The sequence below is a fragment of the Python bivittatus genome, unplaced genomic scaffold (assembly GCF_059951505.1).
Source record: "Python bivittatus isolate LINGU-HERP-01145 unplaced genomic scaffold, Pbiv_v1 ctg000080_np1212, whole genome shotgun sequence".
Classification (NCBI taxonomy): domain Eukaryota; kingdom Metazoa; phylum Chordata; class Lepidosauria; order Squamata; family Pythonidae; genus Python; species Python bivittatus.
The window spans coordinates 4,122,226-4,134,939 of NW_028277035.1; the positions used below are offsets into that span (position 1 = coordinate 4,122,226).

The following is a 12,714-nucleotide window of genomic DNA, read 5'->3' on the forward strand; positions in this document are numbered from 1 at the left end:
CAAAGAATGCAAAGTTGCACATTGGTATATAAACTCAGACAGAATGAATCACACACGTGATAAACTTGCAAGTATGTTGGAATTTGTCCTGAATACCAAAGCCAGGCTTCAGTGTCCTGCAACAGCTGGGGCAGCTGCTTATTCTTACTCTCACAGGTCATTTTCAAATGCACTCTGATTTATTTTTTACTCAAATCCCTGCCTTCACAATTGTGAAAAATTTTACAAGAAAATTTTACAGAAATCAGATAACAAAAGCAAAGACCTCTAATTGGTGGGGGGGGGGAATGATGACACGTGTCATGAAGTCAGACTTATGTACTTTGTACGATGATATCATGATGCACATATCACATGTTTTGATGCCATCATGCCTTGTTACAGATTTCAATACCGATAATAACTCATTCATATAGGCCATTATTCTATGTTGCTGAACACAGCAACATCTAGGCATGACCTGTTCTTGTGTGTGTTATCTGCATTGTAAAGAACTGCATTTATAACATTACCAACTGTAATAAAATTATCAAAATATGCCTCAGCTCCCTATATGTGAAGAAGGATGACATAAGGATGCTAAGTATATATATATGAACAACTTCTTTCTCCATGAATTCTGGGGACTTCTTTATTAACTAATATTTTAGCTAACTAATTAATGTTAGTACTAGATTCATGCACATCCTGATAAATGATCCTTCTAGCCAATTAAAAGGAAAACAGACTATCATTGTTTTTGTCTATCTCTCCTGATATAACAATCCAATTAAAAGAAACCATCTGCCTACTTAGAAAAGCACTGATATTGCTGGAGAAGGGACAATGACCTCATGATATCTAGGTACCTCAAGAGTAAATTATTCTAGAATATTCCTGATTAGATAAAGTTCTTTTAATAAAATCATGCCAGCCTAGATTAAAAATTAACCACGAGGCACGCAATAGCATTATATTTGGGATATGTAAATCCTTCTCCACTCCTTTCTTGGCTTTCAGAAGTAGTTATATGACCATACTTCTCCCCAAATAACCATCTAGATAGCACAAACTCAAATTGGGAGTTTGGGAGCCAACTATTCTATGTTTTTTCTTCACACTGCAGTATCTGACTCACTTGTGTGCCACATAACATACTTCCCAACCTGTCCTTCCAACATGATTTCTTCCTCAGTTTTTGTTACCTATGTTGCTATTCATTCTAAATAAATTAGTATTTTCAAAGTTGTAGAACCAATTTTGTAATATTTTTCATCTTTGGGCTGAGGCAGATAGTTTGGGCAGGAATTTTGTGATTGTTCTCCATTTCCTCTCCTTTGACAATATGGTAAATGCTCAGCTATTATTTTATTTTAGAGGAGCCTAATTTTCAATGCGTAACTACAAAGTTCCTGCTATTTTGCATGTGTTTATTAAACATTAGAACAAATTGAACTTAAACTGTGATATGCCACCTCCTCTTATTTTTGTACATTTATAATACTAAGTACAGTCCTTTATGAAGCAAAAGCTGCATATGAAAAACAAATTAGGATTTAGTAAAGATTGTACTGAAGGCCTGTGTTCAGAGAGATTCAATCCTGACCCATCTCTCCTACTATCTCTGCTTATCAATGTCCACTTAATCTTTTCATTATTTTCTGTTTGACAAGGATTATTTGTTTAGTTTGACATGGTAAGAAATGCCTCTTTTGTGGAACCAAAAATAAAGAAATCCAGATAAATCAAGTTTTTGGACATGAGACCCTCCCTTTTAAATACAGTTAACTTGGAGTACCCCTGTCCAGATTCCTAGCATGCTCCTGTACATGTTTACTGAAAACTCAGACCCACTGGTTTCAATGGGATTCATCTTCAGAGAAATAAGAACAGGACTGCAGTCTAATATCTTCTTGGAGGTTATAGACCATACAATGATAACAATATCATTATTAAATATTTATATTGAAAGGGCTTCAAGAAAATGACTGCATAAATTTGATGACCCAGGTGAAGCAGGCAAAATTATCAATCAAATAACTGGGTCAAATTTATGCAGACTAATGATATTGGTCCAGATAACATGGCATACCTCCACAACGAAACCATGATGGAAAGGAAGCATGAAGAATCACAATTCAATAGTTCTGCATGCAGAAGATCCTAAATTTAGTCCTTAGCATGCTAAGATAAGAAAAACCTGCCAGAGAGCCTGGAAAATAATGGCCAGCACTGGTTAGATTTGTCACCTCCTCCAAGATGGCACTTTCCTGAGATCATGCAAATAGATTTGGAGGAAATTGGGTTGGGGAAGGCTGCATTGCAAGGACTGGGACAAAGCAATGCTCTACATTCCAAGTATAGGAAAATTCTTCTGAGGACTGAACACCCAGCCCACAGTCAAAGACTCCAAAATTCAATCAGTATCTGTTCAAACACTTTAACATTTCAACTATTTTTTTTTTTAAATGGGCTTACTTTACCTCTAGCTAGAAGCATTCAGGATGTCAAGTTTTCAAAGGCTAATGGGCAGCGCCACTCTCTATTTTGACTAGTGCCACCAATCTTGAGCTCACTTTAGAGACAGCTAAACAAATAGCTTGCTCAGAAGACGCTTGGCACGCGCCAGCTCACACATGAGCTCTGCCAGCCCAAACCTTTCAAGCACTTAAGTCAATACAGAAAAATGTCTCTCCCTCTGGATGCTGGTCAGGCACAGCCTCCCTCTAAAGCTAGCCAAGAAACGCCAGGCAGATGAAGGAATTTAAATAGGGCTATTGTTCCAACTAAAGTGGGGGATGGCAAAGAAGGAATACATCAATTTTTCTCTCCCTCCTGGCTTTTGAATATCCAATGGGGTGGGACAGAGTCAGATGGGGAGACTATTGTTTAAAACTATCTCCTGTTATTTCAACCTAAGTTATTAAAAAAAAAAAAAAATCTAGTGATCGAATCCTAGTGGCTGTAGGAAAGGGAAACAAACCCCAACCTCCTACAAATCAGCTCATTTTTTAAACCAAACATATTCCATCTTTTAGCCTTTTGATCAGCAGCCTTGAAAAATTCCAAATAATGTTGGTTGAAAACTTCAGAAAGAAGATAACCTGGTTTAGCTATAGGTTGCATTCTTCTGGACTGTGATTTCTAAAATTGTAGCATATCCTTTATATCCCAGGACTTTTTCCAGTCCTCTGTTCTTTTAATATGCTTGCATACTCTTTAAAATATGTTTTGAGTAGTTTGTATGAAACAGGGACAACACCAACCAGTTAAACCAGGGACCTAAATAGAATTAGATTAGCCTAAATCAAAATATTCTGGTCCAGATTCCAGCCAAGCCTATTGCTTATCCCCATGGGGCCTGGTACTTTCACTCTCATACACACTTGATTCTTCATATCACAAGGCTGCACTGATCTTTCCCCTGAAAGATGCTGCACTTCCAGATCCAGATTCTCTTTTAGCTGTTCTGAGTCACAAGCCCTCAAGGATTAACTGCTGAGGCCAGCCTGCCAATTGCTGAGTTTATCCAAATATAGTGGTGGGTAAGGATAACATTTGCTTTTTTTTTCCTTTCCCCCAAAGCAGTGTACTAGAGAAAGGACAGTAATTTCTTGCCAGAAGTCCGAAATGATCTCTTGAACATTAGATACCAGGCTGCATAAAGACTAGGTATGGTATACCAGCCATTCCAAACCCATTGTCTTCCAGATGTATTGAAACATCAGGGAATTGTAGTCCCTAAGTAGCTGAAGGGTGCCAGGTTTAAGCCTACCTTGTGCCATTCCATGCAATCTTTTTCATTCCCGCTAAGATCACTTGGGATCCCTAGAGTTAGACTAAATTGGAATCCAGCTTATTCTGGAATAGCCTCTACCCAATTCACTCAGAGCCTCTATACCAGCCCATAAGCTCCATTTGGTCTAGCAAAGGCCTGGTCAGCCTATCCCGCAGGACTACTCACCATCCCTAGCCAACATATTTGTTCCATTTTGGTGCAATCCCTATTTCTGCATAAAGTACAATTAACTGCATTAAAACAAATGAAGGATTGGAGGATTTCCTTTTCCTCCTAGCCCATTCTACTGTTCGGCTTTAATAAATAGGGCAGATAACAAACAAACCAGGCTCCTAGCCTGCAACTGGCTCCAAGTTCCAGACTCTGCTCTCCTTATATGGGCACCTTTTGAAGACTGGTTACATGCTTTGGCTGATGGCAGACAACTGCACTGATGCTTATTCTTGGGGAAGAATTGGAGGAAGAAGAGAGTATAGTAGAACCCGCTGGTGTCACATAGTTATTGGTGGGGGCACTTCACTCCTAGGATTGATTAGGCTTTATTTTTAGGCTTGACAATAGCCTTCTCCAGTCTGGTTCCTTCCAAACAGTTTTAAGTATAACTCTGATCATCAATAGCTAATAGCCATGTTGGCTAGAGAAAGTGGGAGTTGTAACCTAAGACATCTGGAGGCAACCAAACTGGGGAAAACTGCTCTAGAGAGACTGGTCCCTGTGCCCTCAATGGGAAAGTCATATGGCAGAATCCTTTTCCCACTGGCCAGCTTTAAGGAAGTACTCCCCCCCCCCCCCCCGCCTGGAGAAGTCTCTGCAGTTTTCTTGGCAAGATCTCAGAAGTGGTTTGCCCTTGCCTTCTTCCTGGGGCTGAGAGAGAGTGACTGGCCCAAGGTCACCCAGCTGGCTTTGGGCCTAAGGTGGGACTAGAACTCATGGTTCCTGGTTTCCAACCTGGTGCCTTAACCACCACCCCAACTGGTTCAGTTTCTTTAGTAAAAAGGTAAATACTATCTATTCTGTTATATAATTGGATGTGAAAAAAGCAAAAACTATTTTTAATATTATTGTTAAATATATATTGTTATTGTTTGCTATTTACAGTACAAACCAAAATACATCTATTGAGAAATGGGTTCCATGGCGTAAGGTTTTACCCTTATTGATTATGCATTTGTTGTGTAATGATGTTTTATGGTTGCTGTTGCACTTGTGCATTGCTCTAAGCTTCTATTTGGTGGAAATCAGAAGTGGCAGGCATTTGGGGAAAAAAAGAATGGTAAAATCCAGAATAGAGATTAAATAAATGATACAAAGCAATTAACAAATGTACTGCAAAACTAATAGCACACGCACACTTATTTCTGTACAATTTGCTTTGTAACATTTTTGAGTCCCACGACTGAACAGTATACCTTGTGCAATAAATTAATTAATGTGCATGCTTAATTCACAGCGCAACATTTGTGACTGTACAGATTTTGTAACTTCGGATGAACAAGGAAACATGGAAGGAAAATTATTTTAGGTGGAAAGAGTAATGATAGTGATGTGATGTGAGGACCGTGATGTGACGTGAGGAAAATGTTATTTCAGACAAGGACAGAAACTAACAGGTAGCTTTACTTTATAAAACACAACTTTTCTTTGCAGAGCAGATTTTTTTTAAAGCAATCTCAGTCATAACGGTAAGGAACCTCTTTTTGGGGGGGAAGGGAAGAGAGATACAGTGGGGCAAAAAAGTATTTAGTCAGCCACCAATTGTGCAAGTTCTCCCACTTAAAAAGATGAGAGAGGCCTGTAATTTTCATCATAGGTATACCTCAACTATGAGAGACAAAATGGGGGAAAAAATCCAGAAAATCACATTGTCTGATTTTTAAAGAATTTATTTGCAAATCATGGTAGAAAATAAGTATTTGGTCAATATCAAAAGTTCATCTCCATACTTTGTTATGTATCCTTTGTTGGCAATGACAGAGGTCAAACGTTTTCTGTAAGTCTTCACAAGGTTTTCACACACTGTTGCTGGTATTTTGGCCCATTCCTCCATGCAGATCTCCTCTAGAGCAGTGATGTTTTGGGGCTGTCGCTGGGCAACACGGACTTTCAACTCCCTCCAAAGGTTTTCCATGGGGTTGAGATCTGGAGACTGGCTAGGCCACTCCAGGACCTTGAAATGCTTCTTACGAAGCCACTCCTTCGTTGCCTGGGCGGTGTGTTTGGGATCATTGTCATGGTGAAAGACCCAGCCACATTTCATCTTCAATGCCCTTGCTGATGGAAGGAGGTGTTCACTCAAAATCTCACGATACATGGCCCCATTCATTCTTCCCTTTACATGGATCAGTCGTCCTGGTCCCTTTGCAGAAAAACAGCCCCAAAGCATGATGTTTCCACCCCCATGCTTCACAGTAGGTATGGTGTTCTTTGGATGCAACTCAGCATTCTCTCTCCTCCAAACACAACGAGTTGAGTTTAGACCAAAACATTCTACTTTGGTTTCATCTGACCATATGACATTCTCCCAATCCTCTTCTGGATCATCCAAATGCTCTCTAGCAAACTTCAGACGGGCCCGGACATGTACTGGCTTAAGCAGGGGGACACATCTGGCACTACAGGATTTGAGTCCCTGGCGGCGTAGTGTGTTACTGATGGTAGCCTTTGTTACTTTGGTCCCAGCTCTCTGCAGGTCATTCACTAGGTCCCCCTGTGTGGTTCTGGGATTTTTGCTCACCTTTCTTGTGATCATTTTGACCCCACAGGGTGAGATCTTCACACCAAGCTGCTTGCCTATTGCAGATTCAGTCTTCCCAGCCTGGTGCAGGTCTACAATTTTGTTTCTGGTGTCCTTCCACAGCTCTTTGGTCTTGGCCATAGTGGAGCTTGGAGTGTGACTGTTTGAGGTTGTGGACAGGTGTCTTTTATACTGATAACAAGGTCAAACAGGTGCCATTACTACAGGTAACGAGTGAAGGACAGAGGAGCCTCTTAAAGTAGTTGTTACAGGTCTGTGAGAGCCAGACATCTTGCTTGTTTGTAGGTGACCAAATACTTATTTTCCACCATGATTTGCAAATAAATTCTTTAAAAATCAGACAATGTGATTTTCTGGATTTTTTCCCCCATTTTGTCTCTCATAGTTGAGGTATACCTATGATGAAAATTACAGGCCTCTCTCATCTTTTTAAGTGGGAGAACTTGCACAATTGGTGGCTGACTAAATACTTTTTTGCCCCACTGTATGAGACTGACAAGATCCCCAATTTAATGTCAAATTTATTATGTGTTATGTTTGCACAACACACTTATAACCATGGTTTACTTAATTCATCCAACTTCCTGAAGCATAAATTTATCATGAGGACTGGATGTGTAATGTGCTAGGCTACAATATCATGGGTTAGCCTGCAGGTCAGTGCAGAATGCAAACCCAGCCAGAGATCACAAAGCAATCATTTCCACACCAGCCTTGCTGATGAAGAGAAACTCAGTAGCTTAAGAGACAAGGCAAATACTCTGTTACTCTGCACTGATAATCATATAACAGGCATAGCAGCAACCTCCCGATATTTTCAGTTAGAGGCAGTAAATAGGCCATAAAATGAGGCCGTCAATCTTATATACTGGCCAGGATCAATGTAAGTACCATGAAAAGCAGGCTACAGGGAAGGTAAAACTATGAAGAAGAAGAGAACAGAGAAGCCATTCAAAATTACTTCTGCTTCTCAGATATTTCTGCAACCACCACAGGGGAGAGACTCCATCTAAGCAGTTTTGCCTTGGGGCTGCAGGCTAATGTTCTGTGTTGCAGGCTCTGCTGTGAATTTCCACCTCAGGAGGCTGGCTCATGCTCTGTACCTTGCTGGTAGCTTCAAGCAGTGCTAAGAAGCCCAGCTGGTTAATAGGCAGCTTGACCAGCAGGCCAGTTTCAGGCAACGTCTCCATCTTACCAATGTTTCTCCTGGGAAATTATGCAAAGGTAAAACGGATCCCTGAAGCATAAACAGGCAGAAGCACAAGGCCGAGGTGTGAAAAGTAATCATCCAGGCCATGGATGGGGCAAGGGAGGGGGAGGAATTTAATTTTCCTGCCCTATGGTATCTGGGCCCAAGGAGCATGTCTTTAATACAGCTGACTTGGCACTAGTTCTACTGTTTGCTTTGCAAAGCAAAAACAATCTTAATCTGAGCTGAAAATACTGGCTGGGGAATTCTGGGAGTTGAAGTCCACACATCTTAAAGTTGCCACGGCTGAGAATTGCTGCCCTAGAGCAAGGCAATGACAAACCACTTCCAAGAGGTTCATAAGCTTCTCCATTAACAAAGCAGATGCGGAGTTAAACTGGAAATAATTTTAACTTTATATCAGGCTTTTTCAAGCATGGCTGTATATTTTCTCAGTCCTAACTCTATAAAGCTATGATTTGAGGTCTCAAGCTCCCAACCCCTTATTTTGGAACAGGCTAATCAGCAGAACTCTCACAAACACATTTGGCTAAAATGATTTCTTTATTGCACACAGAAGATTTGCCTACCGCAGAACACAGAAAAGTCTGAATATATATTTGCTCCAGAGTTTAAATTCTAGGCCTTTTTCTTCCAAATTTTTGAGTCAATGGAAATTTGGTCTTTCTCTTCATGGCCTTAAGACTAGGAGACACCTGCTGAGCACTGACATAACAATTCTGTCTGGGTTGCGAATCACTGGTTCCCTTCTCATCAGCCTCATTCCAGGTACTTTAAAAGATGCTGAAGAGGCAGGGAAGAGATGGATGAACCAGAAACAAAATGAACACAGAGGAGTGGATGCAAGATTCACTGCCAACAGACTATTCTTGACATTGCAGTCCAGCTGCACTTTGGATCTCTGCAGGTCTTTTGCATTAAGCAAGATTCCTTCACTCTTATTGCTGATTATGTTGGCATGCATTTTACAGCAAATCAGTTGAATAATATCTTTATGACAGCTTTACAGCAAGCCATTACATTTTTTCCCCTTTACAGACAGAAGCCTGGAACTGAAAGTCTGGAAGATTTGCATGAAGCAGTACACAATACAAAGCCATTAGGTCAGTGACCTCAACTGAATCAAAGTATTCTGGGTCATGTCTCAGTCAAGTCTCTCATTTATTATATACCCCACAAGCCTGATAAATTCACACCCAGATTTTCAAGACCTACTAGCAGAGATAATTTGGTATAGAGTTTCTTTACTGGTATATTTGGTGTAATAACATGGAAAATAATACATATTCAGACCCATTGAAATCTCATTGTGAAGTCAGGGCTCAAGTGGGATTTATATTGGGAATCTACAACTCAATATGCCACTTCTTGCAATGCCATTATTTCCATATAGTTGCAAAGAACATCATGATTCTTACTTTTATGCAATACAGATTCAGTTTCACATTTTGTGAGGGCAGAGTTCAGGTGACAGAATCTGCAACTCAGGCTATCCCACGCAAGGGCACCATTTCTATATAGCTATATACAGTAATTATGCATAATTATCCTTTACAAAGTAAAGGAATCACCAATCCCACAAATGGAGGAGCTCATGTCACAACTGTTTCATGGAGGTGAGCTTTTTGCCACCTTCTGAGTCCTTTATCATTGGTTTCTGCTAATCTATTGCTAAAAGAAAAAATTAGTTATGTAGGTCTTAAGGTCCTTAAGGTAGAGCTTAAGGTCTAGCAGATCTAATTATTTAATTTTACCTATCTTAAGAAGTTAACCACATTTATCTTGCAGAAGACTAAGACATTAATTGTGGCATAAGAGTTTAAACAGGATACATTCATGCTTAAGATGGCATACGCATTCTGTGCCAAGCTTTCACTGGTGGCAGTATTGCTGATTTGTGCCCTGTCTCACAACTTTTGAAGGCCACATAGGGTGGGAATTCTGGAAATTGCTGTTCCAACACATCTTGAGGGCACTAGGTTAGGAAAGGCTGCTCTCAGCCCACACAGAGATGCTTTTTAATGGGGGAACTGTCTCATGTCTCACACTTGAGGGAGGGCTATATCTATATCTCTATTGATTTTGCACTTTAATGACGTATGGGGCAACTATAGCAACAGAAGAGGTGGGACTCAAATAAACATTTACCTTCAAACCTCTCAGAGTCTTCAAAAAGGCCAGCCTGGTACCATCCAGAGTGATCTCTCTCTACATATGTATAATTATCTTAGACCTTAATCTTGACTTAACTCTCTAAGCGTGGCTCCCCCATAGTCAAAATGGTGTCAAGAAAAAAGCCATCGGGAGGCTATAATACTTCTCTCTCCCCATCCAAACCCCACCCACCCACCCAAAGTAAAGATTGAGCAAGCTGTTGTCGAAACAGAGAATTAAGGGTTTGGGAAAAGAAATGGCACATTCTGGAAAGGGCAAGGCTGGCATTTTGAAGAGAAGAATTGCACACTGTAACACTTGTCAGGATTTGAACTAGCAAAAAAATGCACTTTCAGTGCAAATCCAGAAACATGTAAATTAAGTGGGGAGGGATGAGAATTCGTCTGAACTTGTATAAAGGAGCCTATTGAATCAGTCGATACTACATCTCTGAGACCAATCTGAGGGATTATACTCCTAGGATGCTTCAGCTTCTCACACCTCTATTTAAGAGCCATATCACTATTTTTTAAAAAGGTATCCTGATTTTCTGAATTCTTAACTTGTAACCATCTCGAGTGTCTAGAATTGTTAATACCAAAGCCATGAATATGTCTACTGCTCCTTTTAAAACAAAATTCCAGCCTTCCTTAAAGATACAAAGAGAACTAAACTGTTCAAGTCACCCAAGTTGGAGATACTGCAGAAAGAGAGCCGCATTACTCTATGGTGGCAAAAAAAGAAAAGAAAAAAAGAATCTGGTACCATCTTTTCTAACAAATTTAAATTTAAATGAAATTACATCCTGACATCAGTCTAGCCGCTTTATGCATCTGATGAAGGGAGCTGCAGCTCACAAAAGCTTATGTCTTTTAATAAAATGAGTTAGTCAAGAAAGGTGCTACCAGATTTCTGATTTGAGGCCACCCAAGCACATTTAGGATAGAAATGGCAAAAGCCTGATGTCTGGTGCTTTCTTGAGCTGGGGCAAGTACAACTTCCATTCTTAAACCATGGCAAATCTAGCATTCTGCTGCGTGGGCAAGGCACTCTTTTTCTTTCTCCCTTTAAGGATTGCTAGTTTCTTTTTAGCTGGTTACAAATCAGAGTGGCGCGTAGATGTTTGGTAGCCTTTTTTTGAATGCTGTTGCCAAATGCTAAGCAAGGGCACATTTCTGGGGAAAGAGGGTTGTCTCTCACTCCCTAGACTATGAGAAAAAATATTAACTGCAGCAGGGAGATGTAATTTCTCAAAGCCAGAAGGGGCCATCAGAGGGGATTTCACTGAAAACTATGCCAAAAGGAGAAAGAAGGGAGAGTGCAAGTCCTTTTTTCCTTTCTGCAATTTAGGCCGAAGGCAGAAAAATCTAGGTTCCTCCTAAAGCAGGATTCACAGAAATCAGCACAAGCAAAACACATTACTGGGGATGCATATTTCTTCCATTATATACACAGAGCCATGCTAATAACAGCCACGTCAACTCTACTAAGTTGTACCTCGTTATTTTTTCAAACGGAGGTGGGTGGCAATGAGGATTTCACAAACCAGCCACTTTTAGAGCATTCCCTGCTCACATTCCGTGAAGCAACAGGTGGGTTTCCGGAGCCGGTTACATCAAATGGTGACCGTGGGGGGAGGAGGAAAGGAATGGACACATTTGAGGGGGCTGTTTGGTAGTTGGGATCTACCGAGACAGAGCAAGGTAGTAAGCAAGGCTGGAATTAAAACTGATACTCAGCCTCGCTCCCCACCTCCCTTCCCACTCTGACGCAAAAGGCACGTGCAAGGTGGTGCAGGTTCCGCAAAGTCCTAAAGGCAATTAATTAAGATAGGGGAGATCTACTGGGCTGTCGAAGGGCATCTCCGCCAACTACCGTCCAATCCCAGGACTTTTTACCGGAGCGGCTGGCTTGGAGAATTCGTTTGGACAGATCGAGCGCGCTTGTCCTCTCCCTCCACGCATCCCCGCGTGCCTCGACGGATGCGCGTCGTCCCCGCGTGCCTCGACGGATGCGCGCAGAGCCCCACGCGGCGTGGCCTAAAGGCAGCAGCGCCCTTGCCCGTAGCCTTGTATCTTTACCTTGCTCTCCTCCTCGTCGTCCTCTTCCTCCTCCTCGTCCTCCTCCTGCTCTTCTACAGCCACCGGAGCAGCGGCGACCACCTCCCTCTCCGCCTGGCTGGGCACCTTCCGCTCCTCCTGAACGTGACTCTGCTGTTCTGCTTTGACCGCCCGCGGAGCAGCCTCGTCCTCGACCTCCTCCCCTTTTCCCTTCTCCCGAAGCTGTTCTTTCTTTTCTTCGTTCGCCCCCTCTTCAGCCCCTATCTCCTCCACGGCGCCCCTTTTCGCTTCTCTGCTTACTACCTCCTCCTCCTCCTCCTCCTTTTTCTCCTTCCGAGGCTCCTCTTCGGCCGCCTCAGGTTGCCCCTCGCCCTTCTGGAGCGCTTCTCCGTCCGTCCGGTCTACCGCAGCAGCGCTCGCCTTGGCCTCCCCTTCTTCCTTAGCTGCTGCCGTCTCCGTAGCTTTGTCCTCTTCCGAGGATCTCAGCTTGACAAAGACCGACGCTAGAATAACAGCCAGGACCGTGAAAAGCAGCGGGACTGCAACGTACAGGTCCACCGCTACATCCATGCCTCCGGCGGCTCTGCGGCGCGAGACTCGAGAGCACTGCCCGGAACTGACCAGGGAGCCGCGATGGCGGGTCGTTGCTCTCCCGTGCCTTCCTCCTCCTCCTCCTCCGGCCGCCGGGCAACTGAGCAGCTGGGACGGAATTCAGCTGCCTAAAAGCGGCGGCCGATTAAATCCCTTCTCTTCTGAA

At 42.2% G+C, this 12,714-nt stretch overlaps 1 protein-coding gene across 5 annotated transcripts in view; it reads right to left on the minus strand.

Moving 5' to 3' along the window:
* MXRA7 (matrix remodeling associated 7) overlaps window positions 1-12,714 on the minus strand; it is a 65,877-nt gene extending 53,163 nt beyond the window's left edge. For 2 of the 5 annotated variants that reach the window (XM_088133410.1, XM_088133409.1), the window contains exon 1: window positions 11,979-12,714. In XM_088133410.1, the coding sequence (XP_087989536.1) occupies window positions 11,979-12,527 (549 nt within the window). In that variant the 5' untranslated portion in view covers window positions 12,528-12,714. The remainder of the gene's footprint in view (window positions 1-11,978) is intronic. The other 3 variants (XM_007436773.4, XM_007436774.4, XM_088133411.1) reach the window with 2 other exon arrangements.